We start from the raw sequence: 26,935 nt of genomic DNA, 5'->3' as shown, positions 1-26,935 counted from the left end.
TTTTTCCTTCGTTACCTTTGAGTTACTATGCAGGGGAGGGACATTCTATTATTGCAGTCATCATTCTCTATATGCTACCTAATAATGACTTACCACTCAGCAGCTTCCAGGCAAAATTGTCATAGTGGGACCTGAGCTTGTTCAACTCCATCCTGACCTCCTTCATCTGTCACTACTGGGGTTCACCTCTCTGTCACCACTGTGCTTTGTTGATAGGCCAGCCTAACCGCCATTCAGCAGCAGTGTGACTGTGAGTGTATATCTTAATCACTCTGAGCCTCACCATCTTTATTCATAAAAAAAGCTACATAGGATTGTGGCAGGGACTAAAGAAGACAGTACAAGTACCTAACACCCATCGGGCGCTTGGTACTTATTATTGAACACCCACTGGGTGTTCTTTACAGCATTAACCTCTATACCATCTAGTATAGATTGTTAATTGATTAGGTTATTGTCCACCTCCCTTTCCATCAGACTATAAACTCCACAAGGGTTTATTTAACAGGGTCTAAAATGGCATATAGTAGGTGCTCAACACACATTTGTTGATTGAACGAACAAAGGAACAAGATAGTGTAGGAATGCAGGCTCCATTTAGCTAAATCTTTTTTCCTAGAGAAGTCAGAATCTGGACATGTGAACTAAAAAGAAAAAGTTGGGGCAAGAGGTGCTGTTCTTTAAGTCTTCATTCATTCATTGGTTCACCCACTCATTCAACCAATATTTATTGGTCTCTTGGGAGGTGTAAGGTGCTGAGCTTGGTGCTGGGTGATACGATGGTGAGCAACCCCCTAGGTCTGGTGAAGGAGCTCACCATCTAATGCAGCTCTGGATTCCCAGAGTTGGGGGCAAGGTAGGGGAGTGAGTACTGTGCATGGACAGGGCACTAAATAACACTGAATTACACATCTAGACACCTATTATCCTTTTAGTTATCTTCAGATTCCATCGAAGAGAGAGTCCCAGTTGGATATTAATGGTCTTTAACATCTGTCTCACATTTGTTAATTTCCTCTCTTAACAAATAAAAGATGGCCTCAGTCGAAGATACTTTGGAGAGATAGCAGCACCTGGAGAGATTTTAATAATACAGAAGCCTCTTGCTATTCAAACTCAGATAGATCAAACCAGATAGACTTTTCTTTTTCACTGCACAAGTAAGACCAGGATTTGTGAAGATGAGTCAGAAATGAATGAAATTTGGGGAAATATTGGTCCACTTAAATTTCTTCCTCCGTCTCCCATTTTACAGCTGGAGAAACTGAGTCACTTTGCGAATGGGATGGAAAGAAGACAGGGAGTTCTTTTCTAAAAGTGCAGGCAAGCAAAGCCAAGAGTCTTCTTTGTGGTGGAGTTAGACATACGTAAAATAAAGATTGCTCCTCCCCTACCTCTGCAGAACGTGTGTGTCTGTGTGTAAGTGTGTGGAGCCACAAGCCTTTCCGAATGAGTGACAGCGGGAGCCCATCCCTCCAGGAGACGCGCGCAGAAAGACCAATGGGATGGATGGGGGGTGAATGGGTACCAGTCTCTCTGCAGAGGCCAGGGTGGCATTCGCGGCGCCCACCCCTTCCACCCCACCCCTGTGCCCTTCGCGCAGTAGATCTCTCGGCTCTCGGTTCTCCCGGGGGTCATCCAAGGCGCTCATCCCCTGCGCCAGCCCCGGGCCGAGGACGGCTTTGGGGGCGAGGCTCGGCGGGTCTGATGCGCGCAGGCTGCGGTTCCCGCGCCGCAGCGCTGCGGCTGAGAACACTTTGCCCGGAGGCGGGCGGCCGCCGGGGTGCCGATATGCAAAGCAGCTGGCGGCGCTGGGCGGGGCCCGGGCGCGATGCAAATGAGGAAGGCGGGGCCTGAGCGGGGCTCCGCCTCCCTCCCCCGCAGCTGGGGCCAGCGGTGCCAAGCGCAGCTGGACGAGCGGCAGCAGCTGGGCGAGTGACAGCCCCAGCTCCGCGCGCCGCGGCCGCAAGAGCCGGCGCAGGGGAAGCGCCCGCGCCCCGGGCGGCAGCAGCGGCCGCCTCCTCCCGCGCCTCCCGGGCCCGCAGCCCGCGGTCCCGCGGCCCCGGGGCCGGCACCTCCCGGGCTCCTGCTCCCCGCGCGCAAGATGGCTGACCCGGCTGCGGGGCCGCCGCCGAGCGAGGGCGAGGAGAGCACCGTGCGCTTCGCCCGCAAAGGTGCCCTCCGGCAGAAGAACGTGCACGAGGTGAAGAACCACAAATTCACTGCCCGCTTCTTCAAGCAGCCCACCTTCTGCAGCCACTGCACCGACTTCATCTGGTGAGAGCGCGCCGCGCAGGGCACCTTCCCGGGGCCCCGAGGGCAGCGCCGCGCGCGGGGACCCCCCTCTCCGCCCCGGAGGGACGAGCAGCCCCGCCGAGACCCCGCGTTCCCGGGCTCCGCTCAGGACCCCTCCAGCCCCGGACTCCCCGCTGGGCAGTCCTGCGAGCGTCCCGTGCTCCGGTCCCAGACGGCCCGCGGTGCGGCGCCTCCTGCCCTCTTGCTCCCAGTCGCCTCCGAGCGCCCAGGGGCGGCGGCGCGGGCGCCTTTCCTCCACCTGACTCAGAGCGCGGGTGTCTATCCCTCTCCTGGAGGGCAGCGCCTCGGGTGCCCTCCTGCCCGGGGTTCCCTATCTCTCCGCCTCCTTCCGGGTGCGAGGCGCCTTCACCCTCATCCCTCCTTTCCGGGGGCAGCGCCTCGGGTGTCCTCTCTATCTTCCTGCGGGCTCGGGGCACCCTCTCCCCTGCTCTGTGTCTCCCGAGCAGCGCGCTGTGCTCGCTCTTATTGCGCCTCCCCGAGGGCCTGGGTTCCCTTTTCGACTCCTCACTCCTCCCCCTTCGCATCACTGCCGGCCCCTTTCCTCCTCTCGTCCCTCCAGGCGTAGGGGCGCCCTTTCTCCCTTCCCAGCGCCCCCGGGGACACCACCGCCGCGGGGTCACTCTCTCCTCTGCATCTTTATCTTTTCTCTTTCCCCGAAAGTACTCGGGGCATCGTACCGGCAGATCTCCCACTTGCCTTCCGCCCCCACCCGGGCTGAAACGCTCCCCGTATCCCGCCACCTGGTGGTCGCAGCCTCCTCAGCTCTGCGCGAGTGAGTGGGTTACCACCGAGCTCCCATCTGACCCCTCAAAGGCGGAAGACTTTGGGGCACCCGCCTGTGGCTGAGAGGTTGCACCTGGGACAGGGGGAGGGAGGAGGGGGATGACTCTGGGGGTGGGGGGAGAACCAGCTGGTGGTTGGGTCCCTCAGGCTGCCTGACTTGCCTCCTTCTGCTTTTGCAGGGGCTTCGGGAAGCAGGGATTCCAGTGTCAAGGTAGGCTCCAGGGCTTTGGAGATGCTGCTTGTGGGAAGAGAGGGTGAAAAAAGACTTGATAGAAGCGACCAAAGTTAGGTAGAGAGTAACCTCTGTCTGTGAGAGTGACCTCCCAAGCTAGGAATTCTTCTCCACAAAAGGGTCCTTCTAAGGGGTGTGTGTGTGTGTGTGTGTGTGTGTGTGTGTGTGTGTGTGTGTGTGTGGGTTCACGATACTCCACCCAGGAAAGCTGGGTGAAACTGGGAGGCCCTGTATGCCAAGGAAGTGCATCCACCCTTTCTCTCTTCCCAGCACCAGAAGAGTCAAAACAGGTCTCTTGAACCTGTCCTGGCATGGCCAGTCTGGCTTGGGGAGGAAGTGTCTCTGGGGGCCATTTCGGGGAGGACCCATCCTGATAATTCCATAATTCTTGCCCCTTTCCCTGCTCATTGCCCTTCCTCATCTCACAGAGTGAGGTTCCACCTCTTCCTCTGTCTTGAAGAGGTCTCTGCAGGTGGTTGCCTCTTCTGCAGATGGTGCATCCCCTAGAAGGGCGAATGTGTTAGTCCCTTGGGCCTTCTCCCTCTCTGAAAGAAGTGGTTGAAGATGGGAGTCTCAGATCCTGGTTTAAATCGCTCTATTTTCTGGGTAGATACAGGACAGACTCCAAGTGATTGGTTATCAGAGTTCTTGCATCTGGTTTGGGATCCTTGATTCCACCCAGGGATGCCAAACCTGCTGGTGGTGACTTTTGATCATGTGTAAGGTAGCCCTTGGATGTATTTGGGGCTGATGTCTAAAAGATAGTTTGCAAATGGGGTCTCCAGGACCTCATCAGCTGTAGTTAGTCCCCAGGATGTCTTAAACATTTTGTGAATTTGATGTCAACATTTTAGAACTGGGAGATTTCACATAGACATCTGCATTTCCAACTTCAACTTTGCTGAGAAATGGCCTCACTTTCATGTTAGAACAGTCATTTGTAGCTGAGAGCAGCTGTTTTCATAGCTGGGCCACGTGTTCACCATTTTATCTCAGTCTATCCCAACCAGACCTGCTTCACCCATTTCCTTTGCAACTTCTTATCTGGAAAGTTTGTGTGTGTTTTATTTCATTTTACTCTTTTTTCCCCTCCACTTTTAGGCTCGGCAAGGTTGAAGTTGGTAAGAAATGGCACATTTCTGGGGTGTTGTGTCTTAGGACCAATGGGCCATCCTGGTGAGCCGGGTTTAGGTAAAAAGAAAGCACTTGAGTGTTGAAGAGTCTGAGATGTGATTTAGCACTGATTGACACTTTAGTGGCTGCACCGCCACCCTCCAGCGAAAAGTAAAGTGATCCTTGCTGAGTGTAGGCAGGTGGCATTGTCAGAGATGCAGTATGCTCAACTGGCAACATGGCACTGTGCTCCTGAGTCTCACACGTGCCCTCCCCTGAGAACTGGGCCAGGGTGGGCTCAGACAGTGAGTCCTGCAGCCCTGCCCAATATTTGGAGCCTCTGCATCACACCAGAGGACTCCCCAGATCCCTTTAAGTACCCTTGTGCAAATAGTTTGGATTGTTTTCCAGAACTTTGGCCCCTCAAACAAAACACCGATGGTGTCTTGGTACAAGAATGTGTAATTTCTGCCTTGAGATTGCCTTTCACTTCCATGAATCGGTTTCTGTCTTTGTCACTTGCTGAGGTCAGGGGTGATTTTAAAACATTTTCACTAGGTGTCTCCTCTTGGCCACCTGCTCTGCTATTATCGATGGTTGGGAGGTCACTTTGGAATGTACAGGGCACAACACATCTGAAACGAGATCTTTTTATTCAAAGTCTGGAAAATGATAGGAATTTTCTGGTGTTATGAGAAAAAGGCAGAATTAAAGTTTCTAATGAGATATGGGCATTTTAGAGATAAGAGTGTCTGTTTTTAAAAATCACCTTTCTTTTTCTCCTCATCTCCTCTGAGAGGCAGTGTGGAGTAGTGGGCATGTGTACAGGCTACCAGGCAGGTTCCTGTGGGTTTGAATCCTGGCTTTGAGACTTCTTAGGCATATTACTTAACCTCTCTGTACCTCACGTTCCTTATCTATAAAACAGGCCCAATAACAGATTGGAGTTAACCTTGGAGTTGCTGAGAAGTCCAGAGTTTGGCATAGAATAAGCACTCAGAAAATACTAGCTCTTATGATTGTCCCCAAATTACCCCAATGGCCGAGTGGCTGGTGTGAGAGACGATGACTGGCTTTGCAGGGTTGCTTTGCTATGGAATCGGCTGCCAGGTAAGAGTCAAATTTAGCTGGAAACATCTTGGTCACCCTGTGCCACTGCCTTTTTTTTTTTGTTTTTAGTTTTTAAAGACAGCGTCTCACTCTGTTGTCCAGGCTGGAGTACAGTGGTACGATCATAGTTCACTGTAGCCTTGAATTCCTGGGCTCAAGCAATCCTCCTGCCTCAGCCTCTGGAGTAGCTATAACTACAGGCATGTGCCTCCATGCCTATTATGTTGCTGCTTTGACAGTGTCTTCCATTTGGACAGGAGTGTGGAGGAGTGAGAGAGGAGGTAGGGCAGATTGGCAGTCTTCAAAATTGAGATGCTTAGAATGGGGACATCCAGGAAGGAGGGAAGTTTATTCCTGGTATTCTGCATCGCCAGGGACTAATTCTGGAGCCACAGAAGAGTTCCTTATTATCGGATTATTTTTGGTACCAGATATTTCCTCTGAAGGAGAATCTACTTAAAATGGGATCAACAGTTTACACAAAACACGCGTAGTTTTATTCTTTCACTTAAGTCAGCAGTCCAGAGCCCAGGGCCTTGGTTCCTTTCAGTTTTCTGGTCTACCATCCCTAGGGAGTGACAGTTATTTCGTGGGTCCAAGAAGAATGCCTAGACTCTCCAGTTATGACACCTCTCGTTCAGTCAGCAGAAAGGAGGAGCAGGGTAAAGAAAAGCAAAGGACACATGCTTGGTGTTACTTAGGATATTGCTCAAGACACTTTTGCCTGTACCCTGTTAGCTAGGACTTAATCACATACCCACACCTTACTGCATGGGAGCATGTGGGAAATGTAGTGTTTATTTCAGGTAGCCACTATTTAGGGAGTATTTCAATTTCAAAAGCAGAAGCAGGGAGAGGATATAATCTCTGCTGCCCTTGGGTAGGAAGGGTGTAGGATGATCATAAGGCAAGGAAACCATTGAGAGCTGTCTCCCTGCTCCATCGTGCTGCCATGGAAATTGGGGGTGCTGATATGGGCTGGGAAAGGAAGGCTGAAAAATCTATAAACCATGGGAAGTTGTGGATTTCTGTGTGCTCAGAGGGCATTTATGAATAAATTTTCTTGCTTTTGTACTGTCAGAGGTCAAAACTCTAGGTTGACTGCCATATAATTTCTCCCTTTTTGTTTCCACTGTATTTTTTAATTCTTAAAAAAAAATGTTTTGCCGGGCTCGGTGGCTCAGCCTGTAATCCCACGCTTTGGGAGGCCGAGGTGAGTGAATTGCCTGAGCCCGCGGGTTCGAGACCTGCCTGGGCAATTTGGTGAGACCTCATCTCTAACAATAAATCAAAAAAATGAGCCTGGCATGGTAGTGTGGGCCCGTAGTTCCAGCTACTTGGAAGGCTGAAGTGGAAGGATTGCCGGAGCCCAGCAGGTTGAGGCTGCGGTGGCTGGGAGTGACCACTGCACTCCAGTCTGGGTGACTGAGTAAGACTCCAACTCAAAAAAAAAAAAAAAAGTTTTGTACAGAGGAGGTCTTGCTGTGTTGCCTAGGCTGGTCTTGAACTCCTGGGCTCAAGTGATTCTCCCGCCTCTGCCTTCCAAAGTGTTGGGATTACAGGTGTGAGTCATGGCACTTCACCCCCACTCCATTTAAAAAAAAAATAAAATCACTCTCTGTGAGGTAGTTTAGGAACTCCTCTGGTGACAGGAAACTGGGGCCAAGGATCCCTACTGTGAAGTTGCCTAAATTCTGGATTAGAAGTGGAACTCTTTAAATAAGTGAGGCAGACTTCTCTCTATGGCATTCTTTAGAGAAGCTTAGAACCTGCATTTGTGCTTTAATTCTAATTAAGACAAGCCATTGGGTAGAGTCAGATTCTTACCCTAAGAAGAGCTTGCAGTTTGGCAGAGAAAAAAAACTTATTTTAATTTTTTTTAAAGGAAGTCTCTTTAGTAGAAACAGAGCGGCAGTATGATACAGAGATTTAGAATTCATAGCATGGGGTTAGAGTCTGATAGAACTGGATACCAATCTCTGATCTGTTACCTACTTACTGAGTAACCTTGGGCAAGTCATCCTCCTATAGTAACCTTGGCCTCTTCATCTGTAAAATGGGGATACTAGTACCTACCTGACAGGGGTATGGTGAAAAGTAATGAGATAGTGCAATAAAGTATCAATGACTCTAAGTGAGACCATCGTTATTACTTGATTAGCTGTAGGAAATTGTGTCACAGTGAGACAGAGTTAATTCTGGAATTCATTAAATGACTATGCCTCTTTCATGTACTTTCTTCTTAGTTATGTATCTCAGAATGAACTTGCCATGGACTCTAGAAAAACTCCAGTGCACTACTATTCTGACTGTGAAAAGCTAGAATCAATGAGTATAATTCATATACTAGCTTTTCTCTTTACTATAAAGATTAAAAAATATAGTTTTAAACCTTCTAATTGAAATTATTCTTAAAATATCCCAAGGCATGGGATGAGTTTAACCATTATTGTTTTCATCAATATCAACTCTGTAGAATATGTTTATTTTAGTGTAGTTAACACATGTAGATTAGAATAGTATGCACATTTTTGTGTGTGTGAGGTCTCACTCTGTCATTGCATTCCATCAGGCTGGAGTGTAGTAGCACTATCACAGCTCACCATAGCCTTGACCTCCTGGGCTCAGGCAATCTTCCTGCCTCAGCCTCCTGAGTAACTGGGACTACAGCCATGTGCCACCATGCCCAGCTAATTTTTTTAGTTTTTGTAGAGATGATTTTTTGTGTGTGTGTGGAGATAAGGTCTCACTATGTTGCCCAGACTGGTCTGGAACTCCTGACCTCATGGCATTTGGAGGTGTGATGGTGACTTGAAAATCCAGTAGGAAATTTGTCTATTCAGCACATACATCCATTTATTCATCCGTTCATCCTTCCGTTTATCCATTTTCCACTTATCTATCCTTCCGCTTATCTGTCAATTCATGGATCCTCCTGCCTCAGCCTCCCCCAGTGCTGGGATTATAGGCATGAGCCACCACACCCAGCTGCATTATTTGTTTTTGTTTTTTTAACAATAAAAAATGAATCAACGGTTCATTTTATTTTTGGCATACTTTTCCTTACAAACTTATAATATGTCACTGTGCACTTCAGATTGAACTTTCTTAGTAAAATTATAAAGAGAACAATTTTTTAAAAATCGCCGAGTCAGACTGCAAGTTATTAGAGGGTGCTTGTATTGTTCCATCTCCCTTTCTTCCCAGAGGCCTATGAACCAAACTCACTCACCTTTTGACTTGTTCTGAATGTGTCCTGCAGGTTTCTATGTGGAGAAAAGGCAGAGGTTTTTTTTTTTCCTTCATGTTTGATGATTTGGCTTTTTTCTTTTTTTTCCACCTGAAGCAGGATTTCAGGCTCAGTGTCCCAATTGAAATAAGAATCTGAGTGGGTGAACTTTGGGTCTTAAAAAGGAGGGCTGATTTGTTGGAGAGGCAACAGCAAATTCATTTCTTGCTATAGAGCACTCAGGGGAAGCCTGAAGCTTTGTCTCTGGGCAGCAGAATACCTTTCTCAGTAAATATGGAAAATATGACCTTTGAAAATCTAGTTGATATGATATGCAGTTTCTTAGAAACAGATTTTTAAAAATATATTATTTCCAAGTATTAGTAATTCTCCAGGTACTGCCCACAACCAGATTTAGCATGTTTACAGTATATCTAGGTCAATAAAGAGGAAGATATAAGAGAAGGTAATTGGTCACAAGATAAAATGAAAGATAGAAAATAATTTATGCACATTTGTGCTGTTGTGTCCCTCTCTCTGTCTCTGCTTATCTTTTTGTCTCTGTCTATATGTACACACGTGCACAAATTACATATGCATACATATGTGAGTGAGTCACTATGTCATAATTTTGAGAATATGCATCTCCTTTGATACTTTCCAGCTACAGGCAGACAAATTGCTAAGTATAATTTAAAATCCATGGTCTGGTCTTACAACTCTATAGTTCACTTAATTCTTAGGTGAGTAGGGGGATCAGCTGAGAAGTTCGTCATCTCTGGCTGATGCTTTCAAAGACTTGGCCCCTTTTCACTTTTGGCATTTGATCTGATATAATGAGTTCTTCAACCTCATTCATCCAATCTCCCCATTAACCTTGTGTGATAGTCCATAGATAGAATGTTGGCCTTTTTAATAAAGAATACAACATCCAGCCGGGCTCGGTGGCTCAGCCTGTAATCCCACGCTTTGGGAGGCTGAGGTGAGTGGATTGCCTGGGTCCGCGGGTTCGAGACCCGCCTGGCCAACTTGGCGAGACCTCATCTCTACAATAAATCAAAAAATCAGCCAGGCGTGGTAGTGCGCACCTGTAGTTCCAGTTACTTGGAAGGCTGAGTGGAAGGATCGCCGGAGCCCAGCAGGTCGAGGCTGTGGTGGCCGGGAGTGGCCACTGCACTCCAGTCTGGGCAACAGAGTGAGACTCCGACTCAAAAAAACAAAACAAAACAAAACAAAACAAAACAAAAAAAAGAATACAACATCCACAGTGTTTACATATGGCATTTGGAAGTGTGATGGCTGCTTGAAAATCCAGTAAGAAGTGTGTCTATCCATCACATACATCCACTTCTTCATCCCTTCATCTTTCTTTTTATCCATTTATCCATTTTTCCATTTACCTATCCTTTGGTTTATCCATCTATCTATTCACACATCCATGCATCCATCCATTGATCTATCCACCTTCCTACTCATGCTTCTAAAAAGTTTTCACTGGTTAAGTTGTGTGAGTCAGGAACTATTTTAGATGGCAGGAATACAATGGTGGCTGAGGTAGAGGAGATCCCTGCATTGTGGTGCTTGCAGTGTAGTGGAGGAAAATAAGACATTCTACAGATCATTGCGCTAATATTTAATTTCACTTTTGTTAAATACTCTGAAGGAAATGTACTGGGTACTATGAGAATGTGTAATGGAAAGCAAACATATGTGATAGTTGGGGATGCAGTCAGGGAATTCTTTGGTTTGTGAATTTTCAAAAATTCTGGCTGGGCTCGGTGGCTCAGCCTGTAATCTTGCATTTTGGGAGGCCGAGGTGAGTGAATTGCCTGAGCCTGCGGGTTCGAGACCCGCCTGGGCAACTTGGCGAGACCTCATCTCTACAATAAATCAAAAAAATTAACTGGGCATGGTGGCGCACGCCTGTAGTTCCAGCTACTTGGAACGCTGAGGCGGAAGGATTGCTGGAGCCCAGCAGGTCGAGGCTGCAGTGGCCGGGAGTGTGCCACTGCCCTCCAGCCTGGGTGACAGAGTGAGACTCCAATTCAAAAAATAAAAATAAAAAAATAAAAAAATCCCAACTTCTCATTCCCATTCTCTGAGATAATTGAATTCTGAGTTGCCAAGGAGCCAGAGCTAAATATCTGTGTCATAAAACTGCTCATATCCTGGAAAAAGATACGCAAGAGACTTATCTTTATGACATAATGTGGAGAAACACTGATCCTTTGTTTGTGCCATGGCTGTAAGTAAGATGAGTGGTTGGTAGAATTAGATTGTTTTCTTAAGATGGCATCTCTCCGAGTTTGACAGACAGAGAACTTCATCTTCTCTTAGTTAATAACTCAGATAATGAGCTGACTTCTTTTTTGTTCAGGGGTTGCAGTTTGAGGTGACCGTTCTGAAGAAGAAAAATCAGACTGTTTCAGACGTGGAGGAGCACGTCTGGGCCAGTAGGTTGAAAATAAATAAAAAGAGTGAGCAGAGCATTTCAGTGAGAGGCATTTTGAGCTGAAAGCCAGCTTTTGGGGACATAGAATTACTTGTATTGCCTCCTAAATACCTTCCTCACCCTGGGTCCATCTCTGAGATGTTACAACTGTTCTTGTTTGGAAGATAATTTTTAAATAGCTTCACAATAAATAGCCTTGTCTCACATATGGAGAAGGATCCTTTGTCAATTCTCTTTCTATCTTTCTGATTTTATTAAAGAGAAAGTCTTAGTTGGTGCTAATGCCTTTAACACCTCTTTAACACCAGTCTGGGCACTTAGATATTAATGGAATATTCTTTATTTTTTTATTATAAAGAAACTACAGAGAATTGTGGGAACATAAAGATATGTTAATTTTCTATAACCTATTTTTTTGTTTTTACACTTTTATCTAATATTGGCCTTGATTTTGTGCTGACTATTCCTTCTTGTGAACAGAGAAGGAAAGTTTAATATCTTTCCTAGACATGTTCCAGAGGGTTGAAAGGCACAGTAGGATTTGGTAGGGTCTGGTAGAGACAGTAGCTTTATTCAGAAATGCCAATCATTTGATCATTACTATTTTGTTATTTTTTAAATTGTTGTCCTCCTTGTTTTTGTCACCTTTGCCCTCAACCTGCAAGCAAAAATTTGACCCACTGAGTTAGAAGAGGAACTCAAATCCAGACCAGAAGAGCTCTGGTCCACTTCTTTAGAGACTTGGCATTTGCTAAGTAGATAGAAATTAACACATTTGAGATATGTAACATCATTAGTTCAACAATCATCATATTTCCAGAGGAATTCTCACATTCTTTTTTTCCACCTTGCTCCTGTCCAGAGACCAGACATTGGACTTCTAGAGCAGTAGTGTGAAATTAAGCTCGAGAGTTCAGACTCAAAAATCAAACAGAACTGAGTTTAATTTCTAGCCCTGCCTCTCCATGTGTCCCTGACCTTGGGGCAGGTAAAACATAATCCTGCTTTTATCCACCCACTCAGTCATCCATCTCCATTTACCCAGTCTTTCTTCTATCCATCCATTCACCCATCTATCTAGCTATCTGTCCATCTATCCATCTACCAAGATATTTACTGAATGTCTTGTCATGTATCAGGTACTGTTCCAGGCACTGGAACTAGAGTAGTGAATGAAACAGAGTCCCCACCTTCTTGGAATTTACCTTCAAGTAGAAAAACAGTCATAAAAAGAAGAATAGCACAAATATATTGTGTACTGTCATGCTGCAATATGGGCTTTGAAGAGAAATAAAACACTGTCCTCCCTTTTCAAGATTCTCCTGGTTTTGAAGGGATAGCAGCACATGGTCAATTAGTTCTGAGACAGAATGACAAGTGCTACCTTGAGGATCTGAAAACACTTTGGATGGCATCCCTACTCTTCCTGGGAGGGGTGGAGGTTCCACAGAGGAGGTGACATTTGGGAACAGTCTTATGGCAGGAGTAGGAGTTCCCAGATTGACAAAGGGGAGGGGACAGGGGAGAGCATTTCAGGCAGAGGGCAGTACTAGTTGAGATACGGGGGAGAGAGAACAAGACACATGCAGGGAACAGGAAGAAGGGTGTGTGAGGGAGGAGCTGGTGGGAGAAGAACGTCACATTAGAGGGGCTGGCCCCCGTGAAGGCAGTGAGCGTAGTGACTAGGAAGTGGTTGTTGTCACTGTTTCAAAGTGGGATATGTGGGGGTGAGTGAAATGGCCAAACGTCTGAAAAAGAGGAGCATGAGATGTCTTCTGAAGCAATAATTGCCATGACTCAAATCCTGAAGTTCCAGGCTTGTGGGGTTGGAGGTCAGGTAGGAGAATCTGAAGTGGCCATTTAGAAGCAGTAGGGGTGTGCTTCTGGGACAGCTAGGGGCCGTTGCTGTTTTCCACATCTTAAAGAGACATTTGGAATTCACGTCAGTCGTATTGTTGATTGTTCTATTTCAAGGGGTGGTTACTAGGTTATTTTTATGGTTCCAACAATAGGGATATCTCTCTTCACTGCATCCTTAGGCGCGGAGGGCCATGGAAATGATTTTTCCTCTGAAAGGAATCCTCCCACTCCCTCTCCCTCTCTACTGCTGTCACTTAGCCAGTAGCACGTGTTTATTGAGCACATGCTGCACACAGTGGTGAAGAGTTTGTGCTTTGGAGAGAGAAAGGTTTTGGCTTAAATCTTGGCTTCTTGCTGTGGGACCTTGCACAAGTTACTTAACCTCTTTGAGCTTTTGCTTCTTCGCACTCTATATAAAAGCTAAAAGGAAATAATAATAGTACCTAGTTTATGTGAAGTGTTTCCGAGCACCCTGCCTGACGTATATGCAGTAAGCACTTGATAAACGGCAGCTATTTCTGTTCTTCTGAGGACTGGGCACCATCCTTGTCCTTACTGAGTTTATAATCTTGTTGGGGAGGCAAGATGAATGCTCCTGAATCAAGGAGACAGTGTAAGAATGGATGTACTTACATGCCCAGGTCAACAGCATTAGCTGCAACTTACAGTGGATCTGAGAGACGAACACTTGGCTGGGGCCAGAGAGGTGACCTGAGTGCGGGTGAGCACAGTGCTTTCTGAGAAACTCTTCCCTGGCTTGCGATGCTTTAATTTGTGGGAAACCTCAGAAAGTTGAATTGCAATCTGTGATCGCCTCATCTGCTGACCTCATTTTGAAATTGTATTGGTAGGATTTCAACTTTAAATAGATTTGTGACCATTTCACCTTTTGAATTTGGGTTCCCTTCACCCTTTGTGTGGAGCATTTTTGTGCTCTTTGGGTTGAAGAAGCTGGCAAATAGTGTGAGTGAAAGTAGAGGGTGGAGTCTGTAGGACTGTTTTTTGTCTTGTGATAGAGAGGGTGGTGATTTTTTATGGAATAACCCTGTATTGAAGGTCTTCATTCCCTCTCTAAAGGTGGGAAACATTCTTTATATTTTAGGGAGTGTTGCAATGGAAGACTTTGATGCTTACATTTCTTTTGATAGTTATCTGGATAAATTTTTTGGCAAAATTTATGACTGAGGTATTGATAATTTTATCTGGGCAAAACAGTGCACTTAGGAAAGCAAGATTGGCATATAGAGTGGAGAGGAATTTCTTTTGATTTCAGTTGGATACTCATCTTTTGGTGGCTGGTTTTCTTTTTAAAATTTGTTATTATTATTATTATTATTTCTTGAAGCCGCAGGCTCAGGCAATCCACTCACCTCAGCCTCCCAAAGGTGCGGGATTACAGGCTGAGCCACCAAGCCCAGCTTATTATTATTTTTGATTGACAACTTATTTGAAAAAAATCAACCAAGTGTGGTGGTGCACTCCTGTGGTCCCATCTACTCGAGAGGGTGAGGCAGGAGGTGTGCTTGAGCTGAGATGGTGCCACTGCACTTCAGCCTGGGCAACAGAGTGAAACTCTGTCTCAAATTTAGCCGGGCTTGTTGGCTCAGTCTGTAATCCCCCGCCTTTGGGAGGCTGAGTTGGTAAACCCGCCTGGGCAGCGAGACCTCATCTCTACAATAAATCAAAAAATCAGCCGGGCGTGGTAGCGTGTGCCTGTAATTCTGGCTATTTGGAAGGCTGAGGTGGAAGGATCGCTGGAGCCCAGCAGGATGAGGCTGCGGTGGCCGGAGCCTCTGGGCGACAGAGTGAGACTCCAACTAAAAAAAAAAATTTTTTTTTTGATTGACAAATTATAATTGTATACATTTATGGGGTACAATGTGATGTTTTGATACATTTATACAATGTGGCATGATTAAATCAAGCTAATTAGCATCTCCATCAGCTTGTTTTCTTCTCATTTTTTTTGTGGTGAAATTTACTCTGTTATTTTGAAATATATGATACATTGTTATGGAATACATTATCCTGCTGTGCAATAGATCTCAAAACCTATTCCTGCTGTCTCTCTGAAACTTTGTATCCTTTGATCAACAACTGCCTGTTCCCTCCCCATACGCCTCCCCTTCCTCTGGTAACTATTATTCTTCTCTCTACTTCTGAGTTCAACCTTATTAGATTCTGCATATTAGTGAAATCATGCAGTGTTTGTCTTTCTTTTGGGGAGGGTACCAAATATCTTTATTTGAAGGAGTGGTACAAATCAAAGAACTGAAGTGGACATTTTGGTGCAACCTATAGAAAAGGCAAAGGAAACCCCGACATGCATGCACTGCCTTGGTGACCAGGAAAGTCACCCAGTAGCTATGGGGAAATTAGCCCAAGGTTTAGCTGTTATCACTCTCTCCCAGGGTGTGCTTGTCAAAGAGATATTCTGCCATGCCAGATTCAGGGGCTCCCATCTTGTAAGTAAAGCAAGACACAGAAAGACAAACATTTGGACAGAACCCGGTGCTCGTCTCTCGCCCCAGCCAACCACTCCCAGCCAGTGTTTGTCTTTCTGTGTCTTGCTTATTTTACTTAGCATAATGTCTTCTAGGTTCATCTATGTTGTCACAAATTACAGGTTTCCCCTCCACTGAGTAATATTCTATTGGTATAATGACCATATTTTCTTTATCCGTTCATCTGTTGATGGACACTTAGGATGTTTTCATATCTTGGCTATTGTGAATAATGCTGCAATAGATATGGGAATGCAGATACCCCTTTGACAATTTGATTTCAGTCCTTTAAATATATACCAAGAAGTGGAAATACTGGATTGCATGGTAGTTCTATTTTTAGCTTTTTGAGGAACCTTCATATGGTTTTCTATTAAGGCTATACTAATTTACATTCCATCAACAATGTTTGAGTTCCCTTTACTCTGTATTTTCTGCAACACTTACCTTCCATTGTTTTGATGAAAGTCATTCTAACAGGTGTGAGGTGATATCTTATTGTGGTTTTAACTTGCATTTTCCTAATAATCAGTGTGCTGAATATTTTGTTCATGTATCTATTGGCCATTTGTATGTATTCTTCTAAGAAATGTCTATTCAGGTCCTTTGACCTTTTTAAAATCAGGTTATTTCTTTTCTTTTCTTTTCTTTTTTTGAGTTGGCGTCTCACTCCAACACTCATGGCCACCCCAGCGTCGACCTGCCGGGTTCCGGGGATCCTTCTGCCTCAGCCTTCCAAGTGCTGGAATTATAGGCACATGCTATGATGCCCAGCCAACTTTTTATTTTATTGTAGAGATGATGTCTTGCCAAGTTGTCTGGGTTGATCTCGAACCCATGGGCTTAGGCAATCCACTCACCTTGGCCTCCCAAAGTGCTGGAATTATAGGCTGAGCCACTGAGCCTGGCCTATTTGTTTTCTTGCTATTGAGTTGTTTGAGTTCCTTATATATTTTGGATATTAACCCCTTTTCACATGTATGCAGATATATGGTTTACAAGCCTTTCCCCCCCCATTCTGTGGGTTGTCTCTTCACTTTGTTAATTGTATTTTTTGCTGTGCAGAAGCTTTTTAGTTTGTTGTTATCCCATTTGCCTATGTTTGCTTTTGCTGCCTGTGCTTCTTCTCTTTTTTTGATAAGATCTTTAAAAAAACCATTAGCCAGTTCAATGTTGTGGAACTTTCCCCCTATGTTTTCTTCTAGTAGTTTTACAGTTTCAGGTCTTAAGTCTTTAATCCATTTTAAGTTGATTTTTGTATATGGTGTAAGATAAGGTTCTCATTTCACTCTTCTGTATGGGGAGATCTAGTTTTCTTTTTCTTTTTCTTTTTGAGTTGGAGTCTTACTCTGTCACCCAGGTTGGAGTGTCATGGTCACTCCAACCAGCATTGACCTGCTGGGCTCTGGTGATCCTTCTGCCTCAGCCTTCCAAGTAGCCGGAACTACAGGCGCATGCTACCATGCTTGGCTAATTTTTGATTTATTGTAGAAATGAGGTCTTGCCAAGTTGCCCATGCTGGTCTTGAACCCTCAGGTTCAGGCAATCCACTTGCCTCAGTCTCCCAAAGTCCTGGGATTACAGGCTGAACCACCGAACCTGGCCGAGATCTAGTTTTCTGAACATCATTTTTTGAAGAAACAGTCCTTTCCCCATTTTAGGTTCTTGGCACCTTTATACAAAATCAGTTGACTATAAACATGTGGGTTTATTTCTTGACTTTCTATCTTGTTCCATTAGTTGATGTGTCTGCTTTTATGCCAGTACCATGCTGTGTTGACTACAATTGCTTTATAATATGTTTTGAAATCTGGGCATGTGATGCCTCCAGCTTTGTTCTTTTTTTTTTTTGAGTTGGAGTCTCACTCTGTCGCCCAGACTGGAGTGCAGTGGCCGCTCCCGGCCACCACAGCCTCGACCTGCTGGGCTCTGGCGATCCTTCTGCCTCAGCCTTCCAAGTAGCCGGAATTATAGGCACACGCTACCACGCCCAGCAGATTTTTTGATTTATTGTAGAGATGAGGTCTCACTGCCCAGGCGGGTCTCGAACCCGCGGGCTCAGGCAATCCACTCACCTCAGCCTCCCAAAGGCGCGGGATTACAGGCTGAGCCACTGAGCCCGGCTCAGCTTTGTTCTTATTGCTGAAGACTGTTTTGGTTGTTCAGAATCTTCTGTGGTTTCATATGAACTTATAGATTATTTTTTTATTTCTGTGAAAAATGACATTGGAATTTTGATAGGGATTGCATTGAATTTGTATATCGCTTTGGGTAGTATGAATATTTTCAGAATATTAATTCTTCTAGGTCGTTAACATGGAATCTTTTCCTATTTATTTGTGTTTTCTTTAATTTCTTTCATCAATATTTTATAGTTTTGAATATACAGAACTTTTACCTCCTTGGTTAAATTTATGCCTAAATATTTACTTTTTTTGTTGCTATTGTAAATTAGATTGTTTTCTGCTAGTTTGAATTAGTGTATAGAAACACTACTGATTTTTGTATATTGGTTTTTTTATCCTCACCTTTACTGAATGTATCAGTTCTAAGTTTTTTGGTGGGGTCTTTGGGGTTTTCAATATATAAGATCATGCCAGTGCCAAACAGGAACAACTTAACTTTTCTCCCCCAATCTGAGTGCTTTTATTTCTTTCTCTTGCCGAGATCTCGCCAAGTTACTCAGGCAGGTCTTGAACCCGCGGGCTCAGGCAATCCACTCACCTCAGCCTCCCAAAGGTGCGAGATTACAGGCTGAGCCACCGAGCCTGGCTAGCATGCCTTTTATTTCTTTCTCTTGCCTAATTGCTGTGTCTAGGACTTACAGTACTATGTTGGATTATATGGTATGGGTATCTTTGTCTTATTTTTTATCTTAGAGGAAAAACTTTCAATTTTCAGTGTTGAGAACAATGTTAGCTATTGGTTTGTCATAATAGAGTCCCTAGTCTTTATTGTGTTGCGATACATCCCTCTGTGCCTAATCTATTGAGAGTTTTTTTAATTCATGAAAGAGTATTGAGTTTTGTCAAATCCTTTTTCTGCATCCATGCAGATAATCATATGATTTTATCCTTCATTTTGTTAATATGGTGCATCACATTTATTGATTTGTGTATGTCGAACCATATTTGCATCCCAGGTATAAATCTCACTTGATCATGATAAATGATTCTTTTAATGTATTCTTGAATTTGGTTTACTAATATTTTGTAGAGAATTTTTGCGTCTATGTTAACCAGGAATATGAGCCTATAATTTTCTTTTCTTGGTTTTCATCTGGCTTTGGTACCAGGGTGATGCTAGCTTTGTAAAATGAGTTTGAAAGAATATTCCCTCTAGATGCCTCTCTCAATTATTACCAGATCCCCCCAAGAGTAACCACTATCCTAACCCCCACCACCTATGATTACTTTCGCCTGTTCCTAAACTTCAAGTAAATGGAGTCATGCAGAATCGACTCTTGTGCAGGACTCCACAAGCGTGTTACTCCACAGGTATATGACTCCTTTCACTTAGCCCCCCACTTTTCTGTTATGTGTATTACACTTCAATAACGAATTTAAAAGCCCTGAGTTTTAAGCTGCTGAGACTGAATCTAAGAAATGTTAGTTGGGCTTTCTTAGTTTTGCATACAGAATTGAAATCCCAGGGGGAGACAGGCACCTTCTGGAGTCACCCAGGGAGGAATGGTGCCATTTGCCTTCTTTGGGGGACATTTGCTTCCTGTTTCAATGTTGCCCATCGGTTGCAAACTGTACAATAAGGAAGCCAGGGCATTCTGACAAATTTTTCATCCAACAATTTAGCTCTGCAAATACCAGGAAAACTTGAGTTCACAAACTATTTTTAGGGCTTAAATTTTTTTTTTTTTTGAGTTGGAGTCTCACTCTGTTGCCCAGACTGGAGTACAGTGGCCGCTCCCTGCCACCGCAGCCTCGACCTTCTGGGCTCCGGTGATCCTTCCGCCTCAGCCTTCCAAGTAGCCGGAACTACAGGCGCGCGCTACCACGCCCGGCTAGTTTTTTATTTATTGTAGAGATGAGATCTCGCCAAGTTGCCCAGGCGGGTCTCGAACCCGTGGGCTCAGGCAATTCACTCACCTCGGCCTCCCAAAGCGCGGGATTACAGGCTGAGCCACCGAGCCCGGCTAGGGCTTAAATTAAAAAAAAAATTCTGTATTAATTAAGGTATTAGTATGAATCTATTAAAGCTGCTGTAACAGATAAGCCTTGACGTCTCTGTGGCTTGACAGAAAGGGACTTATTTGTCACTCCTGTCACTAACCAATGTGGATGATCCTGGTCAGGAAACCTTCCACACAGTCATGCAGGGACGCCGGGTCCTCCCCACTGGGTTAGTGGAAGGAGAGAGGGAACGTGAAAAAGCACTCTCGTTTCAGAACTGCTTTAGCTTGGAAGGAACCTATATCACTTCTTTTCGCATTCCGTAGCCAGAACTCAGGCATAGGGTCAACTAATTACGGTGGGTGCTGGGATGTGTTGACTATCTCTGTGTCCAGGAGGAGGTAAACAAAACAGGTTTTGGTGAACATAGCAAACTTCGATCCAGTCCCCGAAGTCATGGTTTCCTTTAATTTCCTTCTGTGGGTGACACATCCAGTTTTCTCTCTCACTTGACCAGTAAGACTAAGATATGAAACTCTAGACTTCTTTATCTTATCAAACATGCCAGAGGGGTAGCAAGGTCTGTTGTGTTACTAGAGTAAAATAAAGAAGTGCTCTTCTTGTTTTTAGCCATGAGAACAATCTGGTTCTTGTCAGAATTTCCCATTTTCCAATGAGATAGAATTCTTTTTATTTTATTTTAAAAATATGGGGTACAATTCAGGGTTAGGTATACAAATATTCATTATACTGGTACCTTTGTTGATGAAGTGTGCCCCACTGTCCCCTGGCAGTAGTCAGAATTCTTGCCACTTCTGGTTGCCAGTGGACATCCTGAACACTTCTCTCTCTGAGTTGGGAATGAGATCACTCATTCAGGTCTCTTCAGTTTCTCATTTGTCATCTCTCCTATCGATTGAAGAATCCCTTGGTGGTTCTACTTCCAGATATTTGACTGGACATGTACCAAGTCAGTTATCTCTTGTTGTATGACAAATAATCTCAAAGCGTAGTGGCTTAAAAGAACCACCATTTTATTTAGTTCTAATTTCTGTGGATCAGTAATTTGGGCTGGGCTCAGCTGGGTGGTCCGTCATGTCTGGGCCGGGATTGACTGTTCTTGGCTGGGTTCACTCACCAACTTGGGGGTGTCTGGGACAACAGTGGCCTTTCTCCATGAGATCTTTCATCTTCCAGCAAGCTAGCCTGAGTCTGGTCACATGGTGATGGGTGCATTCCCTGGTCATGAGCAGGAGCTACAGGGTTTCTTGAAACCTAGGCTCAGAACTCACATAGTATCACTTCTGCCGTGTTCTCTAGTGAACACTCATTGCAGTCAACCTCAGAAATAAAGGAGAAAATAGAGGAGAGAATAGATTCCTCCCCTTGATGAGGAGAAGCTGCAAATAATTTATGACATTTTTGGAACCTACTCCACTAATTTCACTGTGGCCCTTGTGAATACTTAGCTCTTTAGGATGTGTTCCAGTCTAGCAGAACTCAGGTGAGTTCTTTATATATTGTGATCTCCTAAAATACCTTTGAATCTATGGTTTGCCCCAAGTGAGGGCTCACTGCCTACACCTGATAATAGTAGTACCTACCCCATAGGGAAGTGGTAGGGCCAAATGAGATGCTGTATGTAAAAGGCGCAGCCCAGGACTTAGTGCATATGAAACACTGAATACCACCATCATTACTACTGAATACTACCACCATCACCACTGAATTTACCACCAAGACTACTGAAACTGCATTCTACTGAGTGCTATCATCATTACTACTGAACACTACCACCATGACTATGAACACTACCATCATGACTACTGAGTACTACCAAATGCTACCATTACCACTATTTGGCACTGCACTAGGAGCTTGAGATTCAGAGAAGAGCAGAACACAAGGACCCTGCACTTGAGAAGGGAGAGATCGGAGAAAGAGACAGACATGTGAGTAAGTTTGTGTCATACAGTGTGCTGAGTGTGATCACAGAGTTGTAATGGAGTGTGGATGAGGTCTTACTACATATTGGTCAAGAGCAGGGGTTCAGACCTCAACTCCTCCCAAATCACAAGTAAGATATTGAGGACTCTTTAATCTTTGGTTTCCTCATCTGTGAAATGAAGATATGGCACAGAGCCTACTTCCCAGGATGCCAAGTAGATTAAATGAGATAAGGGCATGCACAAAACATGTGTTTGTTCATTAAATGTTTGTTCTGGGGGAAAAAAAGAATTATCTAAAGTAAACATGTTTTAAAAGCACCATCCTCACTTGGTTCTCCTCTTGTGACTCTGGCTAACATTGTTGATATATTGTCGTAAATAATGAAGATCTGCATGCAGGTGGTTTATTGAGGGAACCAGGGAAAAGGAGAAGTTGAGCCATGGTGCAGCAGTTGTAAGAGAGGTCAAAGTGGATCCCATGGCTGGAGCTGGGATGGTCCTTCAGAAATGGGACAATGAGGACCTGCATCAAGGGGGCATTGGCTGTGGGCTGCTTTTGGGAAGGCAGCATTACGTTGGGCAAGGCTTCTTCGGTAGGGAATTCTCAAGGAGGACACATCTGTGAGCCACTGGTTTTCAACACTCTCAGTAGCTGGGGGCAATGAGCGCCTTGGTCCTGTAGATAGGGGGAGGGTCTGGGGACGTGCTGAGGGGTCCATTATATGCTTCTAGGTCTCTCTTATTCCTAACTATACCTCCTTGACTATTAGTAAACATGTGAAGCTTCATCATTGGTCCACTCACAAAACTGATTTATTTACTGTCTAGGGTTATAGACTGTATCTTACCAAAACTGGAATACCACTGACAGAGAGCCCTAATCCAACTAGGCATAGGGACATGGGAATAGCTTGCCCAAGGTCATCAAGCTACCAGAGAGGAGAGCTGGGATTCACATCCAAGCAATGGGACTTCATACTGCACCTTACCTCCCTTATGCTATACTGTTTTGAGTCATGGGAGATTCCAACCAGTGTTCCAAGTCTGGATTACGTGACTCCAATGCCTTGTCGCCCTTCTACCTTTACACCAGATTGCAGCTCCACTCTGGAAAGAATTTTCTGCAATTCTTTTCCACGTGTTTTTTTAAACTGTGGGTCATCAGTTACTAGACAGTCATGAAATCAATTAAGTCATGCAACACCATGAAAAAATAGAACAGAAAATATCAGAATGTATAACCCTCAGGAAGGCAAAGTATTGTTTCATAAAACTTTTATTTGACATATACATACATAGGCATGAGTGAACTGGGTCAAAATGTAAAATGCGTTTCTTACTGTGGGTAATTGTCAACATAGCTTGAATATCACTGTGAAATGTATAGAGAAGAGGCACTGGGGACTCATGAGATTGGCCCATGGACTGTTGAGGCTTTCTTTATTTTTAGAGAGGATATAAATGCATTGTTTTGAATTATTTATAATTAGAAGTTTTATTCTTACCCTATCACAATATCCCAAGATGATTTTGATTATCATCTTTGAGCATTAACATATACAGATGAAAGCTATTTTTCCAAATAGATTTTTAAGTATGATATAAGAGGTTTTTAAAAAGGGAATTATTGGTTTTGGTGGAACTGCCTGGCCTGACCTGTCACTTGGGTGAAGTGTCAGAGAGCTGGAGTGCTGGCAGAGAGCTGTCCCTCTCCTGCAGAGAAAAGGAGCTGCTTATCCTGGGGGATAATGTGGGTTGGGAAAGAAGTGTTTTATGAGCAGAATCAGCACAGAGGGAGGGAGGAGGAGGTGTTTAGGGGCTTCACAGAGCCGCCGGAAGATGTGGGAACAGTATGCCAGCACGGAGGTGGGTCAGATCCCCATGGCGGGACTCTGCTGAGGGCTGCCTCCAGCTGGGACTTCCAAGAGCTGAGATTGAGTATGTGTTTATGGTCTCTGGTGTCCCTGGTAGGTGGGGACCCACGTGACAGCTGGCCTCATTGTATTTCCCTTCTGGCTTTCTCTGATTTGGGGCCCAAGGGCCATAGGGGGGGCCAGGGCACTCCAGATGGGACAAAAAGTCAAGTCCAAGAAAAAAAATGTAATCAGGGCTAGGCAGTCTCTGCTTGAGTATGCATGTGCATGTGTATTTCTGTAGTCCCTAGAAAGGCCTCTGTTAGTTGAACAGATAGGCCAAGGGAATTTTCCATTTCCTGGATGTCTCCAGATAAGATTTCAAATGCTGCTGACTCGAGCTGGCATTTATTGAGTACTCACCCTCTGCCTGGCACTGTTTGAAGTACTTTTACATATATTAATTTATTTAATTATCACCCAGCCCTATGTGGTTGCTGCTGTTATTGTTTCCATTTTATGCTGAGAAAACTGAGGCACAAGGATCTGACACATTTTTCCAAAGTCACAGATAGTTAGGATTGAAACATGGATTTGGTTTTAGGATTGTATAGAAAGAAGGCAGAGCTCCAGAATTGATGGTGATGATGATGATGATGAAGAAGATGAAGATGAAGAAGCTAATATTTGAGGGCTTGCAATGAGCTGGGCATTTCACAAACTTTATCCCTTCGAATCTTCACCTTCCACTAAGGTTTGCTGCTATTATTATCCCTAGTCATAGCTAGATAAGGGAACAGGCTTAGAGAAGATAAAGAATTTGCCAAAGAACTGCAGAGCCTGGATTGAATTCAGGTTCATCATAATCAGATTCTGAGTTCCCAGCCATTAAAGTTTGTGGGAGGAATGGGTGGGGTTGGGGGAATACCGTGGTGGGGAAGGCCCCAGAGAATGAGGCAGAATGGCAACCAGGCGGGTTCTAGTGTATGGGATGGTGATAGGGCCCATCTCTCAGGGCCAGGAAGGTGCGTTGCCACAGCAGTGGATGAAACTGGCACAATTTGAGAGGAAGGGGAAGTTCTCTAGTGGGAGAAGTGTTTCCATTACATTTTTTTTTTCTCCAGTGAGGGAGTTTGCACATCTGTAGATTTTTTTTTTTAGCTGTAGCCCTGAATAAGGAATTCAGAAAGTGACTTCTAGTTTGAGGGTTTTCAGTGGTCACATGACCACAGTCAACTGAGTTCTTTATGCCTAAGTTGCAGGGCTGGGAGGACAGGCTGAGAACTATGAAAGTCATTGAGTCATTTGCAAGGAAGAGGGTCATATACAGTAGGCATTTCATAGAATAATGCTTCCCTGAAGAGCTGTTCTAATTTATTGAGACACTGAGCTGAGCTCATCGAATGTCCACAGCACCCTAGGAGGTAGGTCTCATTGTTAGCTCCATGAAGTGATTAAGGCTTAGAGACACTAAGTAACTTGCCCCAGGTCTCAAAGCTAAGGAGTATTTGAAGAGGGCAGCAAATAGGCAATCTGATTCTGAAGCTCACAAGTTCAACTGCCCTGCAAGTAGCCCTGGACAGTCTTTGGCCAGGTCACAGGAGGTGGGGGCTCTGATACAGAAAGTGTGAGACCCTTGTATATCTTTTCTAGAGTCCACTCGGAAGAGAGCAGTGTAGAAGGAGCAGTAGCTCTGTATGGTCTGGCTGGCATATTCAGCCACTCTCTGATGAAGGGGGGAGGGAGGAGAATGTAGGCATTTAAGGCGTGTTTCTGCTTTCAAGCAGCCCCTAAATTTATAGGACAGACCCCTAAGCCAAACATTGATAACACAGTGTCATGTGTACTGTCATGGTGGGGAGGGGGAGAAACGCCAAGAGCAGCTCACTTCCCAGGGTTCCAGGGAGGCTGCACAGAGAAGCCCACATTCTCAGTTGGGTTTTGAGGCAGAGGAAGCAGTGAAAGAATGAGGAAGAATGTCGGTGAGGTGCCAGGGGAAGCAAAAGAGAGGAGGGACACTTGGAAAGGGGAAGGAGTTGAAGGATCCAGGGATGTTTAGCTTGGAGAAGAGAAGAGGAAAGGCAGGAAACTTTAAAAGTAGTAGAGAAAGACATCCGGTATTCAAAAGTGAGGCTGACAGCATTAGGTGAGTGAGAGAGAGAGAGAGAGAGAGAGAGAGAGAGAGAGAGAGAGAGAGAGAAGGGTGAGAGAAGGGAAAGAAGGGAGAGAGAGAAGTGAGAGAGGTCTAGTAAAGGAAGGAAGGAAGGACCAGTGGATGGCTTTGGGGGAGGTAGAGGGGAAACGTAGACAGAAATGAGAAATGAAAGGAAAATTGGTGGGAAATAAATGAAATTTTGAGGCCAGTTGAGAAATCTGGCCTGGTGGTTTCAGTTTTCTTTGTGATGCAAGAAAAAAGAGAAATTAGATCTGCATTCAAATCTTGTGGCCCCAGGCAGATTTCTTATCCTCAGCTTCCTCATTTTTAAAAAGGATGAATGATAATCATGGGATCTACCTGATAGAGTTGTCAGGGTCAAGTATGATAGCGTTTGTGTAAGGTGTAGTGGCACATAGTACAAAAAAAAACGGTATGAATATGGTCAGTTATTAAGGGAGTTCTGGTTTGGGTACTTGATGGTTAGGGGTATCCTAGATAACAGCAGAAAATACAAGAAAAGAAAGCTTGGAGGAAAAGATAGTGAATGATACACTGGATATGTTTGAGTTTGAGGGGCTTGAGGTATATTCAGGTGTAGATGTCCAAAAGCAGTTGGGAATGAGAAGCCAGGGATGGAGGTGAACATCTGGGAGTTATTAGTGTACGGGATATATTTTAAAAAGTACTTGAAGCATGTTGCTGGTGGTACTCAAAGATTTCAATGATGTATGACATTCAACAGTGTGGAATTACCTCGTTTTAAACATTTTTTTCTTTAAATGCTTCTGGTTGTTAAGGAGAATGTCTCAGTTTGGTGCTATCATGTCCTAAACATCTTTCTAATGCATGCAAATCTCCCTTTTCAACAAAAAGAATGAGGCAACCTCAGATACAGAGCTATTTACCTGATATGATTTAATAATGTAAAATTTCATTGTGTTCTTCGTGCTTACCTTCTATCTGTAACAAATATTATTAGTTCTTCCAGTTCTGGTGGTCATTTCAGATAGGATGCTTTGGTTGTTAATAACAGAATACCTAACAAGCTATCTGGAGGCAGGTGGTTCCAGAGTTGGTTTAATTAAAGCTTAACAGGACCATCAAAGGCTCAAGTTCTTCTCAATTATTTGCTCTGTCATACTCAGAAAGTCATGAGTTTCTCTCCTTGGTCCCAAGAGGCCTGTGATACCTCCAAGAATCACATCCTCAGAGAACAAGGTGCAAAGCAAGAAGGAAGGGGACACAATAC

General features: G+C 44.6%; 1 protein-coding gene across 1 annotated transcript in view; it reads left to right on the top strand.

Moving 5' to 3' along the window:
- The first annotated feature begins 1,651 nt into the window (after positions 1-1,651).
- Positions 1,652-26,935, top strand: part of LOC103274580 (protein kinase C beta type-like) — a 204,809-nt gene continuing 179,525 nt past the window's right edge. The window contains exons 1-2 of the mRNA XM_021705915.1: positions 1,652-2,277; positions 3,279-3,310. Coding sequence (XP_021561590.1) covers positions 2,105-2,277; positions 3,279-3,310 — 205 coding nt within the window. The 5' untranslated portion in view covers positions 1,652-2,104. The remainder of the gene's footprint in view (positions 2,278-3,278; positions 3,311-26,935) is intronic.

The sequence above is a fragment of the Carlito syrichta genome, unplaced genomic scaffold (assembly GCF_000164805.1).
Source record: "Carlito syrichta isolate Samal-C Ts95f unplaced genomic scaffold, Tarsius_syrichta-2.0.1 Scaffold314813, whole genome shotgun sequence".
Taxonomy (NCBI): domain Eukaryota; kingdom Metazoa; phylum Chordata; class Mammalia; order Primates; family Tarsiidae; genus Carlito; species Carlito syrichta.
Note: the sequence above shows the minus strand (reverse complement) of the source record. Positions and strands in the feature narration are given on the sequence as shown.